A 14,217-nucleotide genomic window follows, 5' to 3' on the forward strand; every position below is an offset into this window, starting at 1 on the left:
AACAGAAGACAACAACCGATGAAAGCATATGATAATGATCTATTGATTAAACATAGCATGGAATCAAGTACATGATACACATATGAAAGCATAAATGAATAACACAAGCATATGGAAAAATCTTTGAACACTTTATTAGTAAAAGGAAGAGTTACAACCCATTGCTCGATTCAGCATCACTCCTCCAGTTCAATCCCATCCTCTCCTCATAACAAGCAAGACATTTTGACATCATTACAATACTTGGAATCAACTCAAATCTCATACTAACAACATCTCCCTATAATTCAATAATTTCCAGCCCCTGATCACTTAGATGAGTGGTCTTTTTATAGGTGAATGAAGGAAGTTATGCCATAAATGGTGATAATGAATGCCCTCCCAAACTTAGAATTTAGTTCCATGGAGGAAGGGATAAGGGATTGATGTTCCTTAACTCCCTTCCTCATCCAAATATGAGCTCAAAGGAGTAGATAGGCTTGAGAAACTTCTAGAGGCATCCAATGGATAAGGAATCTTTCAAATCCTCATGGAAATTCACTCAAATTTGCCCAACGCAGGCCAAAGAGGGACCAAGTGCGCTACATAGCATCCTATCAATGTATGGTTTGCATTGCAGCGCACCCTAATGAAGGCCTACCTGTGCTGATCTTCTTAGAGGCAGTTTCTGGATGAATTTGGTTATGGAACTTCTTGGGAAGTTAGGCATTCTGATTATTGACTTCTTTAGGGCATGTAACAACTGAATTAGGGGTTGATGAGCCCTAATAGTACTGATCTGTAATTTGGGGTTGATGTGCCCAAATGGATCTATAACACCACTACTCCTAGGGATGCTAGAAGGGAGAAAAGAAGAAGAAGAAGAAAAGAGACAGTGGGAAGAGGTAGAAAAGAAAGCAGGCTTCTATGAACAAGAAGAAGAGACCACAACAGAGGCATGGGATGTCAGAGAGGCTACCAGAGCCATGAAGGACATGGACATTGACTAATTTGCTCAGAGGATGAGCAACAACTTCAGTAAGGGGATGATGATGAGCCTCATCATTGGGTAATTATATGGGCCTTAATTCACCTCCTAGCTTAGTCAAACCAACTATTCTCACAACTTATTGCATACTTTTGATTATATTTTGCTTATGAGATGAGTTAGAGTTGGATATTTTGCTTTATGGTCTAATGTGCAATTAATGCAGGATTAAAGGATAAAAGCAAGGAATTTTGGCAAATACCTTGGTCAAAACTTGAATGGGACAAGGGAGAGGAATTATAGGAGGTAAATCCTCCTCATTTACTACCCCTCCATTCGAATATTCCTCCATCGGCTCGGAGTGCAAATAGCCAAATCATGAGGACTAGAAGGCAGCCGAGCAAGTGAAAGACAAAGCCTTAGTTTATCTCGAAGTTTGAGAGTCGAGCCTCCCTAATTTTAAGGAAGTCATTGGGGACTTCAAATGTATAAGTAGAGAGGCCTAGGACCTCAGTAGGATTCGGATTTTTTATTGTAAAACTCTACTCTATTTTTGAGCTGCAAGACTTGTGACAGTTTTTGGATGTAATCCAATGTTTTGATAATAAGAATGAGTTTTTTTTTAAGCCAGCACTGAGTTAACTCAAAGGGATGAAGCTCTTGGGTTAGGGCCCAACCTTAGCAGCCAAGGCTCCTCTTTATTGTACATGTATGTTAGCATAGATTCATGGTTTAATTGTTCATTTGCTTAAGTAGCTGCATTTCCATTACAACAGTGTAGATTAGATTGGTTGTATGTTAGTTTGCTTCCATTTGTGCCTTCTTTCAATTAGCAGGTTAGCAAGGAGAAAAAGGATCACCATAAGGTTGTCAGTAGGTGTCTCGGCCTCACTTCCTCCCTCTGGGACCATGACTTGAGGAAGAGACCCTTCAACAACCCCAAAAACACAGATTTCTAGTTCTTGCATGAGCTTTGGAGTTTGTTGTCTTGATTTAGCATTTGGTTCATTTCATTGTCATCTTTTTCCATTACTCCATTTTTGCAATAAGATCTCACTCATGCTTTCATTCCCTTTAGCACTCTCTTCATGCATAATATAGGAAATTGATTCATGCTTTTCTAGTTTATGAAAATGTATTTTGTTGCATAGTTCTTGGGAAACACCTATGTTTAAGCACAACAGGTACTTCAGGAGGAGACCCAGACTTCATCACTAGCAACCACCTTCCACTTCATCCACCCTAACCATCTCTTGCTCCACCATCACCCTCACTAGTTTTTGTCATTTTTTTGTTGAAATTCCCCTAAATACCTTGAGTGAATCTAGCCATCTTTGATCTTGGATATTGACTCCTAAGTTCTCCTAGCCTTTCTAACACCCCATCTCACTCATCACACACCTTTTCCAAGCTTCCAAACACCTCACAATTATCTCTCGGTCATATCTTGTAGGTTTTCTGTAATTCCTACAAGATCATCCTATAGGTTTCTAGTACATCCTGTAGGTTTACCTGAAACAACCCATTTTGAGGCCGAATTGACGAGGAACCTCTAGGAAGTCACAAAAATCCTCCTAGGAGCCTTCCACACCATCCAACCACTCCATAAGCCTTTTAACCATCCTCAATCACCTTCCATCCACCTGTCACATCCACAAGAACAATTAGTTTGCATAATTGATTTTGCCAAAAAAAACCAAAAAAGGTGAAAACAGATTTAGATTGGTTTTCTTAATTACACATTAGTATGGTTTGATGCTCTTTACTTCTGTAGCTTAAATAGCAGCATTAGGTTAGTGTTGATTTAGCAATTCTGCTTAGCATAACTGTTTAAATGTTTAATTAGGATATGGTGTGATTTACCATTACATGTTGGTTTCTTCATTACTGCAGTAGAGTAGCTCTCTTAGAATAGATTTTCTCTTCTTCCATCAAAGAATCAAGCTTCTTCTGACTCTATAGAAGTCTGGCTTGGAACCCCTAGGGTCTCTCGCCAGATGAACAGTGACAACAAGCAAGACCTTCACTTTTACTTGTGCATATAGCACTGTCACCTCCAAGTTTGTACGAACCCCGGGTTGATAAGTAAAGCTGGTAGCCCAGGAGTTGCAGCATCCTTTCTATAATACTGGCGCTCATCAGTTCTCATTAGTCAATGTTTCCAAGTCACTTTTGTGTTGTGCCATTATATGTTAAGAGAAGTATAAACCTCAGTCGGCCATTTGTAGTCCTTGTTGACCATTTTGTGCCAGCTGTACTTCATGACTTCATCCATTTACATAATCTCTTGGTATTTTTTGTGTCAATTAATGGGGGATACATTAAGGTCCTCTTTCAACGAATCGTCTCCTGTAGACTTCAACTCATTATCCAGGAGTTTGATCTAGGAACTAGTAGTACCTTGGAGCTTGAAGACCTCAGTGGTAGGCTTCCTTATATTTGATAATGATTTTAACTCATTGACTCTTAATCAACCGAATCCACAAGTGTTTGATATCAACACATTTATTCACACTCTATGGGTTGCGCTAGGTACCTTAGGGTCCATTTTCATCATTGGTGGGTTCCCTCATGTCTATTAATGATATCCCTTAATGAACGATAATCAGATGGTTTCTACCATGCTCTACACCAGTTCATCCATTCACTTGTTGTAAATTCATACCATCAGGGTTGAGTAGAAGATCTTGGGATATGAACATCTCACTTTTATATGCCACCCTTCCCAAGCTACGTTGGAGTTATGTATAATTTTATGTACTTTGAGGGATACTTTGGGGCACCTCCCTTCTATGTGTCCATTATCTTGCTAATGTATATCGTGGCATAGATGCACATTGTATTTGTTGGTGGGTATGATCTTTTAGTTGTCACATGGATCCGATAGGTATGTCTAGTGGCTATGTTTTAGCATTTCATGTCATGGATCTGTAGTGTATGGTTGGTGACCAATTTTGGTTTGTCTTTATGCTGAGCATGGGTATGTCTGCCTTGGGGATGATCATCTTATGATTGAGACTTAGTTAATAATGTGGCTCTAATCCGATTCCTTAGTATCAACTCCTTCCTCAAATTTTGATACATATTTTTGTAATGCATTTTACCCATCAATTTCTCTTCTAACCTCATGCATTAGGGGGCATATGTTATAGCCTTTTTTCCCACCTTATATCAAGCAAAGGAACCCTAGCTCAACCTTATAAATTGTTAGATTGAATGCATCCTTCTCCCTCCTTGATTGTTCACTTTCACTAACCCATCACTCCCGTAGGCTTGTCATCTTAACACCCATCATTCCATTATAGTGGGACAACCTGACACCTCAGTACCCCACATGTCTTTTGCATGGGAGTGATGAAGGTCAATTTTTTAGAATAGGTCACTTTTGAGGAGATCATCTTGTATCACTTGTTCCTGAGTTGGATGGGGTTAATTATTAGATAAGTTTCTAACTTCTCATGGTCCTAGGTGTCTAGATACATCCTCTTGAGTTCTGGAAAAACCTATATATAAAGACCCTGTCAAGAGGAGAAGAGAGTCATATAGATGATATAACTTAGTGATGTTGGTGGATTTCTGCTAGAACTTCTCTTGCAAGTGAGATGAGCCCAATCTTCTTGTAATTTAAGGGAAGGATATTGCCGAGGACTGGGGACGAGATCATACTATTACTAAGGTATATTGTGCCTTGTACTTTTATATTGATATCAATGCAAATTCTTTCCCTTCCAATGTTTTGTTTATGATATGGAAAGCTTGATCATATCTTTGTATTTGAAGTTTATTTGTTAAGATATTTTGCCTTCCACAGAAGCAAACATTGTCTTTGCATGTTTGTGATTGTGTGTAGGAGTGAAAATCAAACAATTGGAGTGAGATCTCTGGGTAGGAGTAGGATCTTCAACAACCAATGATCTATATAATCTACACCAATTTGCAAGGGTTGAGGAACAAGTTCTTTCCTTGTCTGTCTCTTTTATGTATGTGGATGGTGATAGTATAACTAATTGGGATTGAGTTTGAAACTATATAATGGGTCTAGAGGCAAGATCCATGGAGTAATAGCTCCTTAGCTTCTGAGTAAAATTAGAGCTAACAAGGCGGAGGGCATGTTAGGGTCCTACCCTAACCCCTTAAGTAGATAGGTATGTTGCTATATATGGAGGTTATCTATAGTATATAAGGCACATGTAGTGGTGTGAAAACAATAGTTATAAATAGACTTATTGGAAGGTTCTACCTACTAGAAAGTTCGTTCTCTAGAATGTTATTGGGAAGTAGATAGAACCATACAAAGAAGTAAAAGTAATGTAATGAAATGTCTTATGAAGTATATTGTATTCAAGCTTTGCTCAATTGGAGGTTGTCGCTTGAAGAGGTAAGTGAACATTGCTCTCATCAACAAAGGTATAACAATGTGCAATGTCCTAATTCTTTATTTGGCTATTGTGGTTGCAACCTGTTATTTTTGCAATTAATTCTAGGTAAAATCTATTATTTATGTTCTACATCTTTGAATTTATTAATAAAGAACACCACAAGTATTGACTAATTAAATTTCTCTTATTGAGGGTGACAAAACTTGTCATGACTCACTAATCAACTAGTAGTTAAGTTAGACTTAGTTGGTTGCTATCCATGAATATACACTAACTCATCAACATTATTAAAAAAAAACCATGCCACCAGAAAAAAATAATAATAAAAATTAAATTAGATTAAAAAATAAAAATAAATTATTAATGGTTTGTAAAAGAGCAATCTTCATTCCTACCAAAGACCTCTAAACATTAAATAGTTAACATACTTCCTTATATTTTAAAAAATAAACTCTTAATCAATTAAAAACACCTTTAAATGTTAATAAAATAATTAAATGTGTATAAATATCATTAAATATTTATTTTTTAATATATTTTTTATTAAATTTATTTCTAAATTATTGTAAAATTCACCCCACATACAACATCATTTCATAGAAATGGACTTTTCTTTTTTAATCACATAAATTTATATAATTCCCATATAAATAGCTTTCCATACCTATAGCTTTTCATACCCACACGTAACATTAATTTTTGAAAAAAATGTGTCGGAGACTACCCAAAAAAAAGGAGCTCGATTTTCGTCGCTGATTGAGATATTGTTTTGGAATACACATTTATACGTGTGTTTGTTAATAGTCAATCAATCACTTTTTCAAAGATAAAAAAATATAAAACTTTCATTAGGACACGCTATTCACAATATATATGGTTTTAGATATTTTTATCCTTCAAAATCGCTTTTTTTTTTTGGGGGTCTGATTAGATTTTTATTAAAATATAGTTTACAAAGATTATTATGGCAGTTTTCCTTTGGCACGTATCAAAAAGTACAACTAATATATATTATTCAAGCATAGACATTCTTGACATAAATAAAAACAATTATAATTGACAGCTGCATATCAGGGTGGCTTGTGAGGAGGAAATACATTATTTCTTGAGGGCGTTCAATTATAGAAATAACTGACATAAACAAAAGAAAATCATAACTGAGTACAGAAAAAACAACAAATAAATTACATTATCATAAACACTATCATAAATATGAAAGTCAATATGCTCCACCATAAACATGATTAACATAAACAAAAAAAATCATAATTAGTACAAAAGTGACAACGAAAAAACCACACTATCATAAACACTATCAAAAATATGAAAATCAATATGCCCCACCATCGCTCCCAGACTACAAAATATTCCTTCATACAACAAAGCTGACAGCCTAGACCGTTCAAAATCCATCTTATCATAAAGTGAAATTATAATTTATTTTTTTCAAACCTTACAAATTCCAAATTATTATTAACTAATTTGTATTTTTCTGGAGTATGATTCCAAATTATTATTAACTTTTTTCAAATATGAAAAAGAAAAATTAATTTTGTACCTTACAATTGCAAATTTTTATTAATTTTATTCAAATCCGAAAAGAGAGTCAACCTCAACGGCCACACTCCTTCCCTAAGTACATGAACCAGGTTAGACTTACGGGTCATTTTAAGTGCCTCTCCAGCTACAGTGATTATGAATTTACAGCAAAGCTAATTAGGGTTTAAATACCTTCTGTGATTTGGACTCCACCATGCCAAACCAATTAGGGTTTAAATACCTTCTGGGATTTGGACTCCACCATGGATTATGACAGTTGGATAGATAGACGTTACATACGTAACTGTCCAACCCCGTCTTCCATTTTTTTTTTTCCAAGGCTTGGCATTGTTGGACGCATCAACCCCATCTTCCATTTTTTTTCTCCCAGGCTTGGCATTGTTGGACGCATCAGGAAAAACAACAAAGAAACCACATTATCATAAACACTATCATAAATATGAAAGTCAATATGCTCCACCATAAACATAACTAACATAAACAAAAAAAAATTATAACTGAGTATAAGTGTGACAATGAAAAAACCACACTATCATAAACACTATCAGAAATATGAAAGTCAATATGCCCCACCATCGCTCCCAGACTGCAAAATGTTCATTCATACAACAAAGCTGCCAGCCAGACCGTTCAATAAAGTGAAATTATAATTTATTTTTTTCAAACCTTACAAATTCCAAATTATTATTAACTAATTTGTATTTTTTTGGAGTATGATTCCAAATTATTATTAACTTTTACAAATATGGAAAAGAAAAATTAATTTTGTACCTTACAATTGCAAATTTTTATTAATTTTATTCAAATCCGAAAAGAGAGTCAACCACAATGGCCACACTCCTTCCCTAAGTACATGAACCAGGTTAGACTTATGGGTCATTTTAAGTTCCTTTCCAGCTACAGTGATTATGAATTTACAGCAAAGCTAATTAGGGTTTAAATACCTTCTGTGATTTGGACTCCACCATGCCAAACCAATTAGGGTTTAAATACCTTCTGGGATTTGGACTCCACCATGGATTATGACAGTTAGATAGACGTTACATATACGCAACTGTCCAACCCCATCTTCCTTTTTTTTTCTCCAACGCTTGGCATTGTTGGACGCATGAGCAACCGCTGAGACCTGCAAATTACGGCAGGGGTCGGGAGATCGAATCCCAGCAGGGGCATTCGAGACAGCAATCAATGGCGAGGCTGAACCTGCAGACTCGTTACATTCAGCCCATAAAAGGCCTGTATTAGGTCTCCCATGAAGGTTTCTATAACTTATAAAAAATCATTATTCTTTCTGTTTGATTGCATCTAGGAAGCCTGGTATATTATACAGTACAGGTTGGGATGGGCATGGAAACCCCAGTGCATATCAGACCTGGGTTTCATGGGGTGTGCTATTATAACCAGTGTTCACATTTTTTCCATGTAACAGAATCCAACTTAAATTCAATGGCTTGCAATCATTTTGTAGCTTTCTCAAAAAAAATATATCATATATGAATGGATAAATGAATCTGTATATTTTGTTCTGTCCAAATACATGTTTGGATTTGAGAACCAGATGGGAGAAAAAAACAGTGTTTTATGCTAAAACCAGGCCAAAGGCCATCTCTCATGTAACCTGAAATTACTCTTTTGGATCTCTGAAACAAACAAACTAGATCAGTTGCCCCAGTTTTTATCCTCTGAAGATTGAAGCAGCTCTCCATTACTGAGATTTCTCAAGGCAAACATAGCTCCACTATCCAGCAGCAACACAGAGCCTCCAAACTACAGCCAAGGCTCAACTATATCAATCCAAAATTCAAACCCTAAATTATATACATATCTGTAAATCAAGAAACCAAAATCATTACGTATATCTCTGTAAATCAAGCCACCAAATCATTTGATATAGAGATTTCCTTGACACAAAGAATATTGAGGTCTAACTATGCCGAAATATTAAACTAGGTTTTCTTATTATTATAACAATATGTTAAAAAACAGGTAGATGAATTAAACTTAAACTTATTGCACTCACCAGGCCTCCATGAAAGAACGCAGACTGAATCTACGTCTATAATTCTGCCTAAACTGAGGAGCAGGCCGCTGCACTGGTTGTGGAAGAGGAGGTGCTGATGGTGAAGCACTGTGGTAATATTCCTGGTAACCCTGTGGAGGTAAATACCAAGAAGTGGAGGGATAACCAGAGGAATAAGATTGCCCTCCATGATGAGGAACCCATGGGTAGCCAACCACTGGTGGTGCACTGTGTTCTAAATCATCAAGGTAGTTTGGCTTCATGGCTACTGATCTTGAAATAACCTTGTTTCAGAACCAAATAAGCTAAATGCTTCCACAGCACTTATCATTCAATATTCCTAATGTTTTCTCCATCTGCACCCCATTATCCTGGATTTGTACTATTCAACCACACAACTGACTTTTTTTTTAATTTTAAACTACCCACATTGAAAAGTTCAGATTCCCAGATAATGCAGTCAGGCTCAGAACATTATGTAATTTGCTGACCGCAGAACCCAGGTCATGATGGTCCTACTGCTAGAATCTGCAGTGCTATTTCTCTGATATTGATGTAGAAAACAGTTTGTCCTGTCTTCCTATTATTATAATATTTATTATAATGGAGTCACTCACCACGCGAAAGTAAATCGTGACAATCTGAAACTTTGAACCTAAGGGGTAGTTGAGCTTTCTCAATCTTGGAGGACGGGGAGCGATGCCCACCATGCGTTCAACGTTGAACCAGAGAGTTCAAAAGTCAAACCTACCTTTCAGACGGCCATGTTTTGTCATTGTTTTCCTATGATCCGTAGTAGCGGCACGTTGTCCTGTCACAATACACGCTTTATCTGTGGCTGGTTGGATTATGCAAAAAATTCAATATTTTGTTTCTAAATTTGGTTATCAACTTTTTTTTGTTTTGTTTTTCAAAAGTAACATGCCTGAGTTTGATTTTAATAATGTCGCCTTTAATGACGATCGAGGATCAAACTTCGAATCTTCAAATATTGTTGTGGTGGGGAAGCAGTCCGTGTACTCCATTTCAAAGCAGAAGCAGTGTGGTGTTGTGATTGGGCGAAGTTTTTAATTTTCAATTAGTATAGTCAAGGTGACATATTCTTTGGTTATAAAGTATTTTGAAAAGTGATGATGTCTAGTTTTAATATCATGGAGTTTATGAGAATTAATTTATATTTTAGGAATTTATATTTTCTTCTTTATATTCATCAAAATGATTAGGGTGATCAAGTCTTTATAATATGATTAGGGTGATCGTCTTTATAATATATATATATTTTTTAAGTTATTTTTTGGTATTTTTTTTTTTTAATTTTGAAGTAATAATATTTTGACAATCAATTTTATTTTTCAAATCTCTTTCTTTATTCTATGATGGCTTAATTCAAATTAGACATCCTTATGCTATTTCTGCATAGTCAAAAGGTGGTTTGGACTAGAGTTTAAAGGAATTTTAGGAAGCCTCTTGTCTTCCATGTTGTTTAACTTGTTCCTATACATTAAATGCTTCGTCATAGTTGTCCTCTCAAAGGGGATAGATGCTTTTTAGAGGAGAATATAATAATGTGTATTTCTTTGACTCCAAGTTTAGGAGAAATGAGGGATGGTTAGGATAAATTAACTACAATATTAGAGTCAAGCAAGGTTTGGACTAGAGTTTAAAGGAATTTTAGGAAGCCTCTTGTCTTCCATGTTGTTTAACTTGTTCTTATATATTAGGTTCTTGAGCATAATTGTACTCTCAATGGGAAAATAATTGCTTCTTTGAGAAGAATAGAATAAGGTGTATTTCCTTTAATTTTGAGATTACAAGTTATAAAGTTCTTTTGGATCTACTCTATCTTTGTCCACAACTCTCTAGAGATATTACAACTCCAAACTTTGCATCCATATAAAATAATAGGAGTAATGAGAGTATCAGCAATGAGTTGTTGTTGTTTTATTTATGATTATTATTATTATTATAATTCATATGGACCAAAGGTCTACCAATTTACAATTGCTTTCAAACCCATAATAAGTTTTCCACCCTCCATTTGTCCTTTCTCAATGCTATAATTCTAGTTGAGCTTGTATTGAATATTGACTCCAAGATATTTATATAAAAGTAATTCCCCCAAATTGTTGCTGTAGTATATGAAAGTATCATATGTGATCTTATTGGATTTAATTATCATGACTTTCATTTTTGCCTATATTAATTTTCATACTTGTCTTGGAGTAGATATTCTTGAGGATTCTCCATTGCTTGCAAAGATCATAGAGACTCCTCATCCTTAGAATGATATCATCAACATAAAGAAGAATAATGATGACTATTCTAGCAAGAGTTAGGCCAACATAACCTAGTTCTTCAAAATAATCTTCTAACTTGTTAATGTATATGCCAAAGGGGGATAAGGGGCAACCTTGCTTCACTCCAATATTGCAGTAAATTTATCCTAACCATCCCTCATTTCTCCTAAACTTGGAAATAATATTCTCGTGTAACCTCACCTCAGTAGCCTTCAACTCAAGAGACACTTTAATCTCTTCCAATTTATTCCAAGGGTTTTTTTGTAGAAAAAGACACGTAATTTTATTCATCAAAGAAGCATTTTGCATTTGTACAAAGCACATTCTAATGGGAAAAGGCCACCTAAGAAGCCATGGAAAAAACTGTATATCAAAAAGCATAATAAGCCCATCAACATGCAACAAACATTAGAAACTATGTCAAAGAACCCTCATAGAAAATCTACGAATAAATGCTCAGAGGCGACCAACATTACAAAATGGGGCAAAAAAAACCAACATCAAAGGGTGAAGGAAAACCCTCAAAATGTTGGCCAAAACTGAGCACAGGCCGCTCAAATAGTCCCGAAATCAATCCAAATTGACCATGCCATAGAAACCAATGTAGAGAAGCCCCATCAAGCCCACAACAAAACCCTAGGCTTATAAGACACCGATGAAGGGAGCCCAACAGGCTGTAAGGAAACAGGGGAAAAATGCCCAGAACAACCAACGATGGGCCTGAAGCTAACGGAAGTAGATGCAACATGGGACCAATAAAACAATGAAGGAACTAACATTAACATAGAGATACCACAAAAGCATACTTAGAAAGAGAGCATCAATGAACACTCCGATGAGAGCACCACGTCTAGAAACTCACAGAAAAACACCCACATACAATTGCTCCACCTGCAAAGGGAAAATATTGTGAAAGAAATGGATGAAGGGATCAGCGAAGGCACGAACCAAGGCCAAGGTGGCTATGGTTCCAACCATCTCGCCTCACTCCCTTCTCTAAAGGTTTTTCTTTATTCATATTTTCCTTGTGTTTTATCATGTATCTTTTTATGTCTCATGGTCATTTTTCTCTTTTTTGTCTTGTCATCATTATTGTAATTTTTATAGTGTTCTCATAAATACTTTAATATCCTCATTAATGTCTTATCAAGGTCCTCAAATTACAATTAATATCTTCTTATTTTTCTCTTGGTCCTCAAATTATAATTAATATATTTTTATTGCTCTTTCAGTCATATTTAGGTTGATAAGAATGTCTATTTTGGAATAGGGATTTCAAAATTTTACTTTAAGGCTCAATAATTATTAGATGGATGGTAGGATGGTAAGACAATCATAGATCTGTCGTTACTTCTTAAATCAGCACAATACTCCTGGAGACTACATAGGCTTTGCTTTGTGCTCTTTGGGTTGTTGTTCTTGCATAAGAAAAATCTTATGTCTATGGCAAAATGTTTTGATAATTCCCACATGATTCTTTTGAAAAGTCATTCAATTGTTTAACAGAAGAAATGTAAGGAGCAATGTGGCCAAGGAACAGCCCTCCCAAAAGAATAAAGGTATAATTTAGTTAGTTTTTATGAATATTTTAGTTTTACCAACATAAGATGTATCATGAAGTTTTTTGACACTCATCATGGATTGATGTAGCATTTACCAACTATTTAATTTATATAAGTGTGCTAGTTTATATTTTAATTGCATCTTATTGATCTCCTTATCCTCTTATTACCATCTTTATAGCATCTTAATAATATCTTAATTGTATTTTAATATTCCTAGATAAACAATTTATATTCTAATTAACATTTTTTATTAGCTAATGTGAGTCTTGAGATGATTGGTACGCCTAATTTAGCGAACCCAGCTTGAGGCACACCAACCCTTAGCATGGTTAGATTTGTACCCATAGAATTTCGAACTAGTAATTTTTTTGCCACGAAATGTCTTAACAATCTATTCTACATGCCATAAACCTAACTAACATATTTTAATACTTAAAATAAAATACATTTATAAATTCACAATAAACCATATACCATTTCCATTTTTCTCATTCTAACAAATAATCTAATAAATTATATATTATTTCCATTTTTGCTATTATAATCAATATTCCAATATAATTTATTGAAATGTTAAATCATATATATATAAATATAATCAAGTGATTCATCGTACTTCGAAGAAATATTGTCTTATTAAGCATAAGAATCAAATCAATTATTATTAAATTTTGTTATCCTCTAACCTAATGTAATCATCTACCAACTATTAATAATAAATACTTTAAATAAATAAAATCATGTATTATGTGTCTTTAATGTATTTTTCCTTCATTGCAGAGATAGGTGTAGCGGTTGCATTTTTTCCTTGAATTTTGATATGTATAGGCAAATCAAATGATATTAAAAACAATACAATAATTAATCTAATCTTTGTTGTATAGCTTCTTGAGCTGATAATGCAAAGATCATAGTATTTGTTATTCAAGTTGTTTTATTGTTAGACTATGTTTTTATGAACCTTTGTTCCATCTTAAACCTGATTGCATTATTTATCTTGAGCTCCAAGTTCCTTGAAATTGGTTTTTTTAAATAAATAAATTATTTGTTTTTTTTTTTTTAAATAAAGAAAATAAAAATGAATGTAAAATTAAAAAATAATAAAATAATATAATTATACAAATAATTAATAAAATAGGGATTTAAATTTAGTTAATATATATTTTTTGATTAATAGGATATTTTTATTTTTAAATTACAAGTATTATGAAAGAATATTTAATTTTAATATGCCAACTGATACTAGATTATAATAGATGTAAAATTATAGGCATAAAACTATCCATAATGGATTTAAATATTCTTAGGAACTTTGTTCATTAACCCTAATTGTTAGGGTTTGTTAGGCTTCCCTAGGTTGAGGAAAATCATTTTCAAAGTGCTTGTTTGTCATAAAATTTATAATGTCCTTGCATGTAAATGATACAAA

At 34.4% G+C, this 14,217-nt stretch overlaps 1 protein-coding gene across 2 annotated transcripts; it reads right to left on the reverse strand.

Annotated features, from left to right (window-relative positions):
* Positions 1–8,389: 8,389 nt before the first annotated feature.
* Positions 8,390–9,436, reverse strand: LOC149203005 (uncharacterized). Of its 2 annotated transcripts, none has more exons than XM_089400083.1 (2): positions 8,927–9,436; positions 8,390–8,690 (listed from the first exon to the last, which is right to left on the reverse strand). In XM_089400083.1, exons 1-2 carry the CDS (start codon positions 9,187–9,189, stop codon positions 8,687–8,689), a joined length of 267 nt encoding a protein of 88 aa, XP_089256209.1. In that variant the 5' UTR covers positions 9,190–9,436; the 3' UTR covers positions 8,390–8,686. The 2 variants fall into 2 exon arrangements, with proteins under 2 accessions (XP_089256209.1, XP_089256208.1); XM_089400082.1 differs by having other exon boundaries at positions 8,390–8,673; positions 8,927–9,430.
* Between the last annotated feature and the right edge of the window lie 4,781 nt (positions 9,437–14,217).

Source organism: Pinus tabuliformis, chromosome 2_1 (assembly GCF_031772625.1).
Source record: "Pinus tabuliformis cultivar Carrire ecotype Pingquan chromosome 2_1, CPIR1, whole genome shotgun sequence".
Lineage (NCBI taxonomy): Eukaryota > Viridiplantae > Streptophyta > Pinopsida > Pinales > Pinaceae > Pinus > Pinus tabuliformis.